The sequence below is a fragment of the Perkinsus marinus genome, assembly GCF_000006405.1.
Source record: "Perkinsus marinus ATCC 50983 genomic scaffold scf_1104296952298, whole genome shotgun sequence".
Classification (NCBI taxonomy): domain Eukaryota; phylum Perkinsozoa; order Perkinsida; family Perkinsidae; genus Perkinsus; species Perkinsus marinus.
Window position 1 is genome coordinate 174,284 of NW_003208915.1, and position 14,512 is coordinate 188,795.

General features: G+C 47.5%; 6 protein-coding genes across 7 annotated transcripts; 1 reads left to right on the forward strand and 5 right to left on the reverse strand.

Annotated features, from left to right (window-relative positions):
* Nucleotides 1-3,091: 3,091 nt before the first annotated feature.
* Nucleotides 3,092-4,057, forward strand: Pmar_PMAR009993 (ADP/ATP carrier, putative; the record flags this gene model as incomplete). The annotated part of the gene is made up of 1 exon (XM_002777139.1): nucleotides 3,092-4,057. One exon carries the CDS (start codon nucleotides 3,092-3,094, stop codon nucleotides 4,055-4,057), a length of 966 nt encoding a protein of 321 aa, XP_002777185.1.
* A 515-nt stretch (nucleotides 4,058-4,572) lies between these two features.
* Nucleotides 4,573-4,950, reverse strand: Pmar_PMAR009994 (hypothetical protein; the record flags this gene model as incomplete). The annotated part of the gene is made up of 4 exons (XM_002777140.1): nucleotides 4,573-4,637; nucleotides 4,688-4,738; nucleotides 4,784-4,817; nucleotides 4,867-4,950. The coding sequence occupies 4 exons, from the start codon at nucleotides 4,948-4,950 to the stop codon at nucleotides 4,573-4,575; spliced, it is 234 nt and encodes a 77-aa protein (XP_002777186.1).
* Nucleotides 4,951-5,315: 365 nt separating this feature from the next.
* Nucleotides 5,316-7,029, reverse strand: Pmar_PMAR009995 (RNA recognition motif containing protein, putative; the record flags this gene model as incomplete). The annotated part of the gene is made up of 12 exons (XM_002777141.1): nucleotides 5,316-5,411; nucleotides 5,464-5,544; nucleotides 5,596-5,674; nucleotides 5,728-5,806; nucleotides 5,855-5,976; nucleotides 6,062-6,170; nucleotides 6,221-6,332; nucleotides 6,381-6,452; nucleotides 6,517-6,572; nucleotides 6,620-6,732; nucleotides 6,778-6,894; nucleotides 6,962-7,029. 12 exons carry the CDS (start codon nucleotides 7,027-7,029, stop codon nucleotides 5,316-5,318), a joined length of 1,104 nt encoding a protein of 367 aa, XP_002777187.1.
* Nucleotides 7,030-7,095: 66 nt separating this feature from the next.
* On the reverse strand, nucleotides 7,096-10,380 carry Pmar_PMAR009996 (hypothetical protein). 2 transcript variants are annotated; one of them, XM_002777142.1, is made up of 18 exons: nucleotides 10,220-10,380; nucleotides 10,008-10,167; nucleotides 9,835-9,906; nucleotides 9,740-9,789; nucleotides 9,590-9,688; nucleotides 9,463-9,537; nucleotides 9,319-9,411; nucleotides 9,133-9,255; nucleotides 8,984-9,081; nucleotides 8,794-8,932; nucleotides 8,643-8,738; nucleotides 8,457-8,559; nucleotides 8,302-8,414; nucleotides 8,098-8,222; nucleotides 7,986-8,032; nucleotides 7,635-7,768; nucleotides 7,425-7,583; nucleotides 7,096-7,372 (listed from the first exon to the last, which is right to left on the reverse strand). In XM_002777142.1, exons 1-18 carry the CDS (start codon nucleotides 10,328-10,330, stop codon nucleotides 7,214-7,216), a joined length of 1,956 nt encoding a protein of 651 aa, XP_002777188.1. In that variant the 5' UTR covers nucleotides 10,331-10,380; the 3' UTR covers nucleotides 7,096-7,213. The 2 variants fall into 2 exon arrangements, with proteins under 2 accessions (XP_002777188.1, XP_002777189.1); XM_002777143.1 differs by having other exon boundaries at nucleotides 9,590-9,789.
* Nucleotides 10,381-11,641: 1,261 nt separating this feature from the next.
* Pmar_PMAR009997 (hypothetical protein, conserved) lies at nucleotides 11,642-12,686 on the reverse strand (the record flags this gene model as incomplete). Its single annotated transcript, XM_002777144.1, has 7 exons — nucleotides 11,642-11,763; nucleotides 11,815-11,875; nucleotides 11,925-12,003; nucleotides 12,048-12,121; nucleotides 12,173-12,291; nucleotides 12,350-12,521; nucleotides 12,567-12,686. The coding sequence occupies 7 exons, from the start codon at nucleotides 12,684-12,686 to the stop codon at nucleotides 11,642-11,644; spliced, it is 747 nt and encodes a 248-aa protein (XP_002777190.1).
* Nucleotides 12,687-13,502: 816 nt separating this feature from the next.
* On the reverse strand, nucleotides 13,503-13,769 carry Pmar_PMAR009998 (hypothetical protein; the record flags this gene model as incomplete). The annotated part of the gene is made up of 3 exons (XM_002777145.1): nucleotides 13,503-13,556; nucleotides 13,608-13,683; nucleotides 13,723-13,769. 3 exons carry the CDS (start codon nucleotides 13,767-13,769, stop codon nucleotides 13,503-13,505), a joined length of 177 nt encoding a protein of 58 aa, XP_002777191.1.
* Between the last annotated feature and the right edge of the window lie 743 nt (nucleotides 13,770-14,512).

The following is a 14,512-nucleotide window of genomic DNA, read 5'->3' on the forward strand; positions in this document are numbered from 1 at the left end:
TAAAATGTATAAGCCCTCTCTGCCCTTGGCTATTCTACGCTGTCCAGCAGGCAGGCAGGGGGGATCCGCTCGCCTCACGGTTTCATTACCGCAATACGATTGCTAGCGAATCGACGCGACCATCCGCATCGGTATTTAATACGTGTTAACAAGTTAACCTCCAGTACTTCAGGAAGAAATTAAACGAAATAGTCTGAATTTGGCCAACCGAAACGTGACCCGACCCCTCCATTCGTAATGCTAATTGCCGCACTGTCTTAACTGATCTTCTTTGTGAAAAACCTTAGCTTGTGAGCTTAAGAGCAACTTCATGATCGACGAACTTCTAGGAACTCATCGTCGTTGACGCTAGAGTTGTCGGCTCATTTACAAAATAGCAAAGGAGCAAATAGCAAAAAAGTGCCAATTAGCTGGAATGTATATTCCCTGCGGCTTTTGCTGTTGTGCTAGTGTGTAAAAACGCTATGGCTGATATACAGAAGAGCAAAGTAGCAAAATTCACTTTACAAACACGCAAATTTGCCGTTTTGTATAACAGAAACTGCTCGAATGAATATCGTTTACTTGTTTATATTTCAGAAAATTGCTAGAATATATAAACGTTGCCGCTATGTGAAGTGCTACTATGTAACAAAATTGAGCAATTTTGCTCAAAGAAGGGGCAAACCGATAAATTGCTCCTTCCACTATTGAGCAAATTGCTACTTTTCAGAGGAGCAATTTGTCGCTTTGCAAATGGACAACCCCGCAATGGAGCAACTTTTTGCTGTTCTACAATCGGAGGAAGAAATTGAAATTTCGCACGCGAGAGTCGAACCTTGGTGGGTTGTTGGTGATTGTGTTGAGCATTGCATTATAGCTTCGAAGTCTCTGAGTGGTGACTATTTTGCAAAGTTCTTTGGTTCTGTCGATATAGATAAGTATAGTTGCAGCACTGGGAGAATGATGGATGGACTATTGTAAGTGGTAGTAGGTCGTTAGTAAAGACTTACATTCGTTAAGGGTTCGTTGGATTTTCATATTTTCCACATCATTGCAGTTCGCACATGGTCACAGAACGACGAGGGAGAGGATTTGTGTTTACATGGTAGTTCGTATTAGGCGGAATCACTCGTACTGAGTGATCCGAGATCACTTATTTGGATCAGCATGGATCACTCATCTGCAGTGCAGTGCTGTATTGCAGGCACCCCAGTGGTGCCCATGCGAGATGTCGTGGCTTTCATACTCGCACCCTGATCCCTACGTGGCCTATTGCATGCGAACCAATATGCTCTTCCGTAGTCTGAACAAATACTGGTCATTGCAGAAAGATGCCTCTCGCGAACATCGAAATTATCGAGGAAAGATGCAGGCTGGCTTAGCAGTGCTAAGCTAGCACTCCGCATCTACCCGACGCTGAACAAGTTCTCCCGAGGTACCAGATGTGAGGAGAAAGTGCGAAAGTACTCGCCTAACAACAATGCTATTTTATTGGTGGAGGAGTATGAGAGCCACGCGGCAAAAGAATTGCAGCACGAGCGGTCGAAAGAGGACGAGCGTGAGGAATCGAAGTAGTTTCTCCCATCACTGGAGACTAGCGACCATGTACGCACTCGCAGTAAGGTAGGCACCTCAGTGGTGCTCAGCTGTTGTAGCTGCTACAAGTAGCTGTCTCGGTGATTGGTAGAGATAATTTGGATGTTCCTCAATATGCTTCTCATGCGACCAGTACTCTTCTCAGGACTTACAGTAACTCTAGTGGTGCCCGGGAGTGAATATTGTGTGCGGGAGGCTGTAGAGTTCATAATCAGTAATTTAGGCCGTGCTGCGTTTCCCCTGTACAATCCTTCGACACCTCTGCAAAGTCCATAACAATAGCTCCAGGAAGACGCTCCGATGAGTGCCACTGCCCATGAGCGAATGTTTCTCGTGTAGAATGTCAAAGTTGCACGTAATGCCTACTTGAGGGTTTAGCTTCTGGGTATTGTTGAGTCGTCAATACGTACAATCGTAGTGAACCATGAGACACAACTGATACGATGCGAAAAGAGAGAGGATACTCGAAGATGGGACTCAATTTAACTGTTATCTCATCTGATTCAATCGCGACGTGCAAGGGCAATCATGTGTTTGGTATTCAGCATTGATCATAACTCGCGCTGTCTTCGGAGTGAATGATATATCTAACTAGAGTGCTATCACCGTGATAGCACTCTTATAGTATCACGCTTTGACCCGATACTAAGTGACTCACTTGAAGTGAGACACGAGGTGTGACACCTCTGATAGATACTTAGTAAATGCACAGGACATGAACATGCACCAAAATGGATATGAGGCGCAATACCGTAATCGAACGAGAAATGCTATCCCGTAACTATGTTTGCTCGATTGTATATTGATCGTACGAATAATGCAAAAGGGCAAGTTTGCTAATAACGCTAACAGAGACGGAGTTTGAGCGAATGAGCAAAACGCTAGTATATATTCCCGCAGGGCGTGAGTTACAAGGGAGCAAATAGCCGAAACATAAAAGTAGCGCAGCGTTGTCACATACCGGCAACTGCCAATTTGTATATTTCATGCAGGAACATCACACAATAGCAAACCTTAAAAGTTGCCAGACTACATAATTACAACGCAAAACATATCAAACAGCAAATGAGCACAACTTGCCAAAATAACGAAAACGTGCGGGCGAAGCACACTTGGGCAAAAGTGCCAGCGTGTAAAACATTCCGGGGAAATATACAATGCAGCAAAAAAAGAGCAAAAAAGAGCGACTTGCTGGAAATCACTTTTGGATTTGCTACTTTCAACATTTGGTTGCTAAAACCTATACCCGAAATTGCTAGGTTGTAAATGTGGTTGCTACTTTGTAACTGCGGAAGCAGCACATACAAAAGAGCAAAAAAGTGAGACTGTCAGGAATTATAGCATTTGGCAAATCCGCAACATTAGCAAAAAGTTGCGATTGCCGGATTGTATTACACCGGAGTTGTCACAGTAGAAGCAGCATACCATAAATAGCGTTACCTCCGCAGGTCCACATATCGTGTTCTCAGTTTTTCTATCTTGGTACTTTTCCTTGTTGACATTTCGTCTCAACATGTCCATTGCAGTTCAAAGTAAGCAACAACAAGAACAGAGTTTCATCCAGAAGTACCCCATCTTGGTCGACTTCATGACCGGTGGTACCTCTGCTGCTATCTCCAAGACTTTGGTGGCCCCCATAGAGCGTGTTAAGATGCTCCTCCAGACGCAAGATTCTAACCCCGATATTGTCTCCGGTAAAGTCGCTCGTTATAACGGCATCGGCGACTGTTTCATGCGATGCTGCAAAGAGCAAGGCGTGTCCAGCCTCTGGAGAGGCAACTTGACCAACGTCCTCCGTTACTTCCCCACCCAGGCATTCAACTTCGCCTTCAAGGACAGCATCAAGAGCATGTTCCCCAAGTACGATCCCCATAGCCAGTTCTGGAAGTTCCTCGCTTCCAATGTCTTCTCTGGTGCTGCTGCTGGTGCCGGTTCTCTTTGCATCGTCTATCCTCTCGATTACGCTCGTACTCGTCTTGCTGCTGATGTTGGCAAGGGAGCTGATCGTGAGTTTAAGGGTCTTATCGACGTTATCACTAAGACCTGCCAGAGGACTGGTTTCTGGTCCATGTACCAGGGTTTCAGCATGTCCATTCAAGGGATCATCTTCTATCGTGGTGCCTACTTCGGCCTGTATGATACCATCAAGCCCCTTGTGTTCAAGGATGAGAAGAATGCTAATGTTATTGCCAAGTTCGTCCTCGCCCAGAGTGTTACTGCTGTTTCTGGTTTGGTATCTTATCCCTTCGATACTGTCCGTCGTCGTATGATGATGATGGCCGGCCGTGGTGGCAACGCTGTCCAGTACTCTTCCAATTGGGACTGCTGGGTCAAGGTCTTCCAGGAGGAGGGTGTCCCTGGTTTCTTCAAGGGTGGCCTTTCTAACATGCTCCGTGGTGTTGGTGCTGCTTTGGTTCTTGTCTTCTATGATGAGTTCAAGAACGCTATCAATAATAAGGTAGCTCAGAAGAGCCAGTAATCATCATTCTAACTGTTGTTGCCTTATACGATGATGAATTAGCTCTATCATTTCTTCATATTTAGCTTACACAGTTATTGACAATATGTATCTAGCCCACCTTACCTCTGGGGTTGGGTGATTTTCATCCAATGTTATGTTCTTGTCGATAAAGTGTGCTGCTCTACTCTCTATTTATCAGTGTTGCTCATACCATTTCTGATTGATTTATGATGAATGGAAGTTTCTGAGTCGTGTTCTATTATCTTCATGGGAATGAGGAATAACTAGCAAGAACTGCATTCGGATCAATGAAAACCGAATGGTTCTTAGAACTGCGGTGTTGTGCAATCTCGTAGGTAGTATAAAATATGATAGTGTTCAAATGGGAAATACCCGAGTGTGGAAGCTTCTAGAGGGAGAGCTAATATCTCTCATGTATCTCACCAATAAAATTTTGGTATTATTAAGGATTTGAACACGAAAAAGTAGTAACGTATAAAGAATGGATCATGTGAGAATGTGAAGTTCCTCAATCACCGCTGAGAAGGTCTATCATTTCCACTGGCGACACCTTCCTTCTCGTCGTCAACAACTGCTCCTATCCATCAAAAACAATACTAAGCATATACAACGTAAATAGTTTCCTACCGATATTCGCAATGGTCTTCTTGGACTTGATGATGAATTGCTCATTGGTTCCTGTCATCAACATACAATACAACATTATCATCTACAAGGGCCTACCTGCAACTCGTAGCTTTCGCTGTCTGGTTCGGAACTAACTCTAGAGAAAGGGGATTACCGTCGGGGTTGCCTCGTGGACTTACCTCGAGTAAGAGCCAGAAGGGTCGAAGCCAGCCGCTAAGTCTCTCATCACGCCCACTACAGCTGCCACTACAGGCCCTAGCCATTGAATGCTGGAGGGTAGAGACTACAGTGGAGTTCACCTGATGAGTAGTGGTCACGGATTTGTCTGTGTGATTTTCGTGGCGCAGTGACGGTCTCTGTTGCCTCTTCCGGAGAGAAGCGCAGGATGGGCACTATGAACAGCATGCCTACCGCCAGCACGATCAAGATGAATAACATATCGCTAAGGCGTGATGACAACGTAACCATCGTATAATAAATGCCGTGATACGTACCTATTCCGGGCGAGCGGATCCCGAACCATCGCGGTTTCGGGTATTGTCGTTGTAAGGGACATGAGATGAGCACTGCAAAGCAGAAATATGAGATTTGTATTGACAACCCCACACGATCTATTTTGAAACATTTGTTATCGTGGTACAGAACCACTCCCAACAGCAGAGCCGCCAGTAGAGACTGCTAGTTGTTGCATGATCTCTCGTACATCAGCAGGGAGGCTAGCAACCTGATAATAGACGTGAATTAGGCCTATTAAGAGCAGCTCTAGAAGCACTCACCTCAGCTGGAGTCATCTGTGCTAGTTGCTTGCGTAAAGCCTCCTTCGTGTCGGCCGGCAACGCTGCGATGTCCACAGCAGGCTGAGAGACATGTCAGCAACCACAACGATATGGTACGATAAGGCCACTCACTTTCTTCATTGCATGATGAGGTGCTGATCCGCTCGTACCAATAGAAGTCACTCGAGAGATGGTACCAACCGTTGTTGCTCTGTAATGAAGATAAATGCATCGCTCCGCTAGACTTTACGAAATTGCGTTTACCTTGCACCAGCAATGCTCGCCCCTGCAGCGAGTACACCAGCTGGCAACACGCCGCTCATCATCATAGGATTGGAGATACCTGGACGACCATTAATGCGACCGGAGGTTCATAAGTTGATGGTCTTACCAGCCTGGAGCTGAGCAGTGGGGTCGGTTACCAGACTGATGGGGACAGCTCGGGGAGGCTGTATAGGCTTTACAGGACATACTCGATGCTGTTTAAGAGCCTTGATACGCTCTTCTGCATATCTGCATATCGATCACTCCAATGGATATGCAAGCCAACCAACTATCGGAGACTCCCTAGTTCGAATCCCCCCTCTAGCATTATTACATCATATCATCCGGCGTCATCGGGAAGGTCGGCTCCGACGTGAATCCCAGCAAGTACGCAACATGGTTGATGGCCAGCGGCAGCTGAGGATGCGCCACGAACAGAGACCCTATGATGCAACAGCGCTAGCATGCTCCAGCAGCTTCCCAGTCCTCTCACGCGCTGCTTCTGGGCTTTCACTGACGAACTGTTGTGACTGGCCAAGGAACTGATACAACTCCACTGTAGACCATTGGTTTAACAAGGCCGCTATCTCACTGTGGGTTTGGACCTGTCAGAAGCCCTGGAATCTCCACTCATACCCTCCCATTAACACTACATCTAATGCCAGATGCTCTGCATTTTCATCTGTCAGTCTCTGTTGGAACTCTCGAAGTTTCTTATTATTCACCTATACAGGACCGTGACAGCAGCTGAGCTCAATGGCAGCAGCAGCAGCAGCCTCCCCTCCTCACCTTCACATTGCTTCGCCCAACATCAGCGCCACTTCGTTGAATCGATCGCTGCACTCCTGGGAACAGCCAGTAGGCAGCCTAGCTACAACCGACCACTACTAACCTTCCGTGTTACGCAGCTCATGGTCAGCCCAGTCAACTCGAAGTGGCCGGCCTCCACACTCCACGTTATTGAGATTACGCATTGCTGCGTATGCAGTCTCCTGATCTGCGTACCTGATACGACAGGAAATTCCCTTCACCGCAAACGAGCATCTCTACTCGCAAAATCCGTATCCCTTAGGTCGACCAGTGACCTTATCATGCATCAGCCGAAAGCTTACAACAGGACCGACCGTTGAGAAGATGCTCTTCAACTGTTCCTCATCAACATCGTAACTGAACTCGTCAGTGCGAACATGTTGATCCCTCCAGTATTACGGAACATTCCCCACAAAGACACTACAGCTCCGGTTTTGCTGTCGGAACATTACTAGTAGTAGAACCGTAACAATTGCCCTGACCACCCACCATTTAAATCACACTGATTAACTCGACACCAGAGCTAGTACGATGATAAGTAAAATATCAGAATGGGAAAACTTTGAAGTTATAAACTGCCAGCCCGAAGACATGCTGGGAAAGTTCGAAAACGCCACGATGAGAGACTGAGCTACTATCCTGGTTCGGTGACCAGATGATTAGCATACGTTAAGACCTACAACTCGACCTCCTTCTCTTCATCATCATCATCATCAGTCTCCGACTCTTTCTGATCGAGTTTACCCTTCGTCGTTTTACGATCCCTCCTGCGCTGCTTTCTTTCTTCCCTGAACTCGGCTTCAGCTCTCTGAGCCACCTCCAGAGCCGCTCGGAGCTACAACACAGCAACGGATGTACTGTTGATAATAACAACCACTGTTGCCTACCTCCGCGATCTGCTGTTGCATCTCCTGCAAACGACTAATGTCGCCCGACATTTGCAACGCTTGAACCACGGATTGAGAGCTACTCAGCTTACTATTGATATCGCCAATCAGTCTCGACTTCTCCTGAGCCTCGAACGCATCATCAAGTCGCTCTTCAGCCTGGCAGGGAAGAAATTATATAATCGATTAGAGTGGCGCGCGCTTTCTTACATAGGATAGAGCATCATCTATATCAGCGACTTCCTTCGCACTAGCATTCTTCATGGCCGCCTTTCGGTCTCCTTTCAGTTTTTTCACCAGCTGCTTCAAATTGGTGATCTCCAACGAATCTTCCAGGGCATCCGCTGACCAGAATCAAATAATAAGCTTCAATTCATTCAATGAAAAAGAGCCAGCTTGTCACTTCCCCATACGGGAGTGATGCCACCACGTTCGACAGTATGTCCATACGGAAAGCCAAACGTTCGCCCATTTCTGTGTGGCTAGATACCGAAAATGGTGGAATGCAAATGAATGTTGACGAAGTTATCGTATGACATGAGCCCTATCACTGATACTCACGCATTCTCTTCAGCTTTTTCTTACTCTTGGGCCTTGGATATTCGATACTGAAGAGAGCAGCCATTAAGTGTCGTCACCAGGGATCGAACCCGCGACCCTTCCTAACACCTACACCTCATCTTCTACCAACTCGTCAGGGCCCAATGATGTCAATGGACGTCTGTGCTGATAGAGATCAAGCCCCTCCGACCACAGTGATTGTGTTCCCTTCAAACGCTCTATCATAGCACTAGTAACCTACCATAAAAACCACATAAAAATGCCATGAGCAGGGATCGATCCCGATATCTCCGCCATTCAAATCGGCAACACTAACCTCTTGAACCTTGATTCGCTCTCGACCTTTCCTTGCCTGAGCTTGGGTACCCTCTATGACAGCCACTCTCTCGAACAGAGTGACCGCGGGATGCCAGAATTCCACTACCAGCACTAAGCCACGAATCACCACTAAAACCTACATTCCACCCTCACCATAGACGATATCTGAAGAACCTCCCGATCTAGTTATAGCCGGGTTAGGTTCCGAACATGGATCCACCACAACCGGTTCGCTGCCGAGAGCAATACCGGGTAACTAGAGAGAAGGAGGAGGAACTTCACCCATAATTTGTCAATTCGAAAGTATATCTCGCTCGCCCACATAATATATCCTTCTACCTCGACAGACTCAGTTGTGAGCATTATTGGATCCTCAGGGTCCTCCGACTCGTTGAGAGGGAAGGCCAGTGCGAGACCAGCATTATTCGAACACGTCTGATAAAGGCACATAATCAGAATCATCGACCCACGAGGACAGAGGTAGACCTACCCCAACCTGCTGGGTCGTCTTAGAGCCGTTCATTGGGACCAGTTGAATGACAGCGTTGAACAAACCAGCCACATAAGTGCTAACATCGACTAATACTGCGGCTTCATATCCCAATAGTAAATCACATAGACGAGGGTATCTGATGATACCGTCCAAATATCACAGGGAAATACCACATGTAAAATCCTACGTCGGACAATCGCCGCCCCTGAGGCCGCCTCGAACCATCAGCTCAGCCGCCTGAGGGCTCCTCGGTGTCTTCCCCCTCTTGGCAGCTTCCAAAAGTTCCTATAATCACAGCGGAGCGATGCATTATCACCAACAGAATGGTCATCACACCTCCCTGCGTTCATACAGATTGAGCGGTAACTGGAAGTTCCTCCAGGGCATCACAGGCTCGGCAGCTAAACCCTGCATGTATGCCGGATTGTCCGAGTCACCACCCATCCTCTCCCTCTTGGCCTGACAATATGCAGTGCAGAGTGAATTCTCGCTACGACTACAAAAAGCGAGATGCTTTATTACCAATCTGCCTTCATCAAGCCCGACGAGATTTGCCTCACAGAACCTCAACTGTTGATTCGCAGCAACGACCCATCCTCTATATACAACACCAACCTATAACAATGTCAATGACCACTATCCCATCATAAAGGCTCGCAGCAATACATATGTGTTATTGATGAGGAAATCACCGGGATTAGATTTCACAAGCTCCCGTTCATAAGGCTTCAGCTGATCCATCTGAACATCAACAGCAGCTATACCACGACTAGGTTGAGTACCTCTGCCCTACCGGTGGTTTATGGAGTACTTCGTTCAAGGCCTTAGCCTCGTCCTTCAGCATCATTCGCCTCAACGACCTCAAATGAACAGCGGCCGACTCGAACTTACCCTGCCATAGAGAATACGCAGGGGAGGGAGGGATTCCTGTACTAGAACTGACCTCGACCATGTAGGCAGATGCATTGTGAGCCACGAGCAGGTGACCGAGTCCTAACGAGGAATTGAACTTGCGCGGGTTTGGTGTATAGGAAGTACCATTGTTGACAAATTGTTTTTCCTTCTTGAAACCAGTCAGTTCGATAGCTTTCCCGAACCTCTCCTCAGCCACTGAGAAAACCCGAAAAATGCAACGCGGATGTATCGAACCCGGGTCCATGAGCATCCGAGCCGAGAAAACCAACTACTACGCCACAAACACTCATACTTACAATAGTGCTCATCTCTCCACCAGCTGCATAGGGCCAACTCAGCCATTATGTTGATTTTGGCAAGGCCAACGTCCTCACTCTTGACATCTACTAAGAGCTCCATAAGGCTCTTACGTAGTGCACAAGTATGGTCAGACAATAGACGCTTAGTGACTTTTTGCTAATACAAAACAGCATCAAAAATGAGGCATTCGTCAACGTGTGATACTTACTTCCTTCTTCATCTCTTTCATCGCCGCCTTGACCTCTTTTGGTACGCCACCCGGAAGGGTGTGTGCCACCTTACACTCAGTGTGTTGCAACAAAACACACACAATTATCATGACTAAAGACCCCAGAACAGGTCCAGTCGACGAGAAGGCAAGAAGCCTCATTACTGTTGTGTGTAAAAACCACTGAAAAACTCAGTCCTAGTGAAGGCTCGTCAACTCAACAAGGCTCTCATTCTTGATTTCATGTTCTCCTCCTCCAGTATGATCCTAGCCACAACATGGTAAGTGTCCAATAATAATAAACGGTTGAATTGCGCGAACACACAGTGTTCTCCTCCTCCTCTTCATAGCATTGTGAAAGGTTGAGCAACAGCTACCACTCAACAATGCTGCTGATACTTAGGATGATGACGATGTTCCAATGCGACGTAAACGACAGAGAAATATACTACTCTCACTACTATACACGCATGATGAATTCTTACTTTCTAGTGAGGTGGTAAGAACCTCAGACTTCAGAATGATCAACAACGAACCAATGACCTCTAGAGGTGATTCAAAAAGTGCCCGATGAGAGACGAAAATGATAACGATGCAGAGATGACGATGATGATGATGACTGGTGTGATGGTGATAATGATGAGGAGTATCGCCACATACCGAGTAGTGATGATGATGACGACAAAGGGAACGGATACACTAACTACGGGGACGAGGTACTACGCATGGTCTGCTCTTATAGACGACCTTCTTGGCTACTTCACGACAGTCACTTACGTATGACGAGAATGAAACGAGGTGCGACGAATGAAAAGGGACAATGTTGACGATGGTGTGGTATGGATTTTGCGAGGATAGATCTCCCCCTCCTAATCATTAATAGTATGATTGATACATATGCATCATCATAGTTTGCCAGAAAGGACTACGATGGAGTCATGCTGATACTGTTGATACTTTCAACAACAGCTTGTCCACCCCAAATGTAGTATTCAAATGTCATTGCACAAAATGATATAGAGATAAGAGGGAGCCTGCTAATCAACGACGACGACGACGCTGTTCATCGCCTCCATCAGGCCGATAACACCTACAGTGCGGTGTACACGATACAAGATATCTTTTTCATTACTTGTAGTGTCCGACCATGGATGAGGCCTAGCCTGGCTGGGCCACCAGATGCCGGCGGTATCCAGGCCATGTTAACCAACTCAACGGGTGACTCTGTTGGCTTGTCTGGCGCTGATACCTGACGAAATGAGGAAAAATGCACCCACCAGGGATCGAACTCGGATCCATCTCGCCTTCATCTCTCCGAACAGCAATGGTTTCTCCGATGTCGAATATCTTCTTAATGGGTCATACAACTTCACACTCCTACGATGCAGGCCATAATTTCGTGGCGAAGTGACAGAAATCATCTCACCCATCAGCATGGCATGTTCCCAACGCATAAGAGTTGCACCAAGCCATCGCATTGGTCCCGGCGCATACAGTATCCTGGCTACCCTCGCAGATCGGGTTCAGGCCAATCGACTCGAAACCTGTCGCAATCGCCGTCTCCCAAATACAAGCCCTTCATATCATCATAGCACCTTTTCGGGTGTCGAATACTAGACCGTAAATGGAGTCTTCCGAGAAGGTAGCGATCAAATGCTGAGAAGTTTAACGTGACCAAATTGCACTACTACGAGTGGACACCTACTGGGTTCCACTTATTCCAGTAAAGCTTATACAAAGGCGGCGGCGGAGTGTTCGATCCTGGTGCTGATGGCGACTCGTACCTTCACCCGGAGTGCCGCAGGTTGGTAGCGATGAGAATACTCACATTATAGTAGAATGATCTAGATCCCGAGAATCGAATAGCCGAAGTGAGCCATCATCGGATACAGAGCCGAATATCTGACATGCGGATAACGATTCGACAAAGGAGTGGTATGGGACTACACTCACTTTATCACTGTCTGCCGCGAAGGCCACATCTAGCACAGCCTTGTCATGAGCAATCATCTGTGTATCCATCTTCTCCCGACTGACGTCCCATAACGTGATGGTAGTATCAACAGCAGCAGCTGCCACTCGCGACGGTGACACCACGGACCAATCGAATGACGTCATGGGCGCGCTCACAGTCTGTCATACACTTGCCTTTACCAACAGCACCAAGGATGAGCCCAAAAATCATCACCTTATGTGTATTCTGCAGCTTGGCTATCTGTTCCACACTGCTTGGTAGAGCCGGGCCACCACCACCACCACCAGTGCCCGATTGTTGCTGATGCTCTTGATCATCCTCGTCATCCTGGAACGATATCTTCCAGTTGCCAGGCTACGAGACGGGAGTTACCTCTGGGGAGACGGATCCATCAGCAGGACCCCCGACTGGCTGCTGTAGTCGCCATAAGCGGAGACTTGTAGATGTTGAGGCGAAGGTGACGCTACTCAACGGGCCGGCTGTGGCGGGCATCCATAGTACCTGAAAATCCTAGGGGGAGAAGGGGAAGTCGAAACAGCCCACGTGAGACGGCGGAAAGCCGTGCCGACATGTCGCTGATACGCTCAATCCAGATGCCTCAGACGAATCCGGATCGATTATCTAAGCAGACGAGCACCCTGTTACACATCCGAAGGTCCCAGGATCTAATCCCCCCCACCGCAATATAATTGTTCATGGAGTGCCTTTGTGCACTTCCCACTGCAAATCTATCACCATCAGCTCCCACCGCCAGAGCATACACTCTAGTCGGGAATGTGTAATACTGGCAGCTACCACTCGACGACATCATCTCTCCATCACCCGATACTGCTGCTCCTGCTGCTGATAGACCGCATCCCACCGGTGATGGTGTTGCTACTGGCGCCGACGCGGTAGTGTGGGGACTCTGCGTATTTCCTCGAACTCCAACACCACCACCATCACCACAGTTCTCATCATCTCCTCCCCTATAGTAGTCCCCCGACTCACTACCAGTATCATCACAGTACCTACCCCCCCTGTCATCATCACCATCATCGAGCCCCCTCTTACCTATCCCCTTCCCCTGCTAAGATCAATGCTCGTGCTGCTTTCCTCGCCGCCTCCTCAATAGACACATGTCCACCACCAGTACTGTAACCTCCCGTCATCAAGGAGGAAGGGGGCGGCTGTGGGTTTCGATGAGTATTCTCATGCATCGTGAAAGTGTTCAAGTAACAATCCTAACTACCTCCCCCGCCACGTATACGACTGAACGCTAGAGTCTCTCAAAAGGAACATGAAACACGACTGACGAGAAGAACTCAATCAAGGCTTCAAATCTCGCATCCTCTTCTGGTAGTCTACAAGACTATATTGTAGCTGTGAACAAAGCGTGCATCTTCGTGCGCATGCGTGCAAGTGAGGGCGTACGTTTTCGAGTTCCTTCTTGACCTTCTCGGTCATTTCCTCAATCTCATCAGAAATCTCATCCATCTTATCCTGCGATCTGAACCTCTCACGTACGTTTGCCGTCGCACTCCGGTACATCGCAAAGCCAGCAAACCAGAACTGACATGCAACAACATCCACCATGACCGCGCGCCACAAAATTCATACACTGGCGACCTTAATGAAACTCAATCGTAGAAGCGATAAGACGTCTCGAATACACCCCTGTACCAACTACAAAATTATACACATTTATCGCTTCTTCCACGAAAACCCAGGGCGAAAGTGAACATGTACGTGACCATTTCCGTCAGCCAACCCACCACTAGAAATATTGGGTGTACAGCCGAAGCAGCTGCTCCTGCGATGCCAGTAAACATAAGTGATAAATTCTCCTTATTGCTTTGACCTATGATCATACCACACCTTTCTCTAATCACAGACTCAGAACTACTCTTAGACTGCGTGGGGAGGGTGTACATCCTCTGCCTCTCTAACTTTGCGTCGTCAATCTCGTGACGCAATTCAATAACAGAATTGATGCTATCTGCTACTCTCCTCGCCTCCCTCTGACACTCTGGATCTGCATCGATATCATCTCCGTTAGATCCCAGGTTCGATCCCTAACACCCACCATTATTCGGCGCTAACGATCGTATCTCTTGCGGCGTCGACATACTAGTTTTTTGAATACCTTCTGGCTTCTCCACAAACTTATTCACCTACTCCTTGCACTTCATTTTGACTCCTCCTCCTAGTACTCACCTCTAACCAAAGCTGCTTATAGAAATCATGCCTCGCTTTGAAGTACAAAGCCTGTGGTGTGGTATACCGAGTGGAGAACTCTCGCATACGACCGACACCCCTCAGACGACCTATTCGTAACA

What these genes read in the sequence shown, in the direction of transcription:
- Pmar_PMAR009996 (XM_002777143.1), bottom strand. Translation starts at nt 10,330, where the DNA reads ATGATAATTGTGTGTGTTTTGTTGCAACACACTGAGTGTAAGGTGGCA. An exon ending in TCCTCATCAATAACACATAT is followed by an intron (nt 9,412 to 9,462) that starts GTATTGCTGCGA and finishes ACATTGTTATAG; the next exon opens with GTTGGTGTTGTATATAGAGG. An exon ending in GAAAAAGCTGAAGAGAATGC is followed by an intron (nt 7,769 to 7,985) that starts GTGAGTATCAGT and finishes GATTCTGGTCAG; the next exon opens with CGGATGCCCTGGAAGATTCG.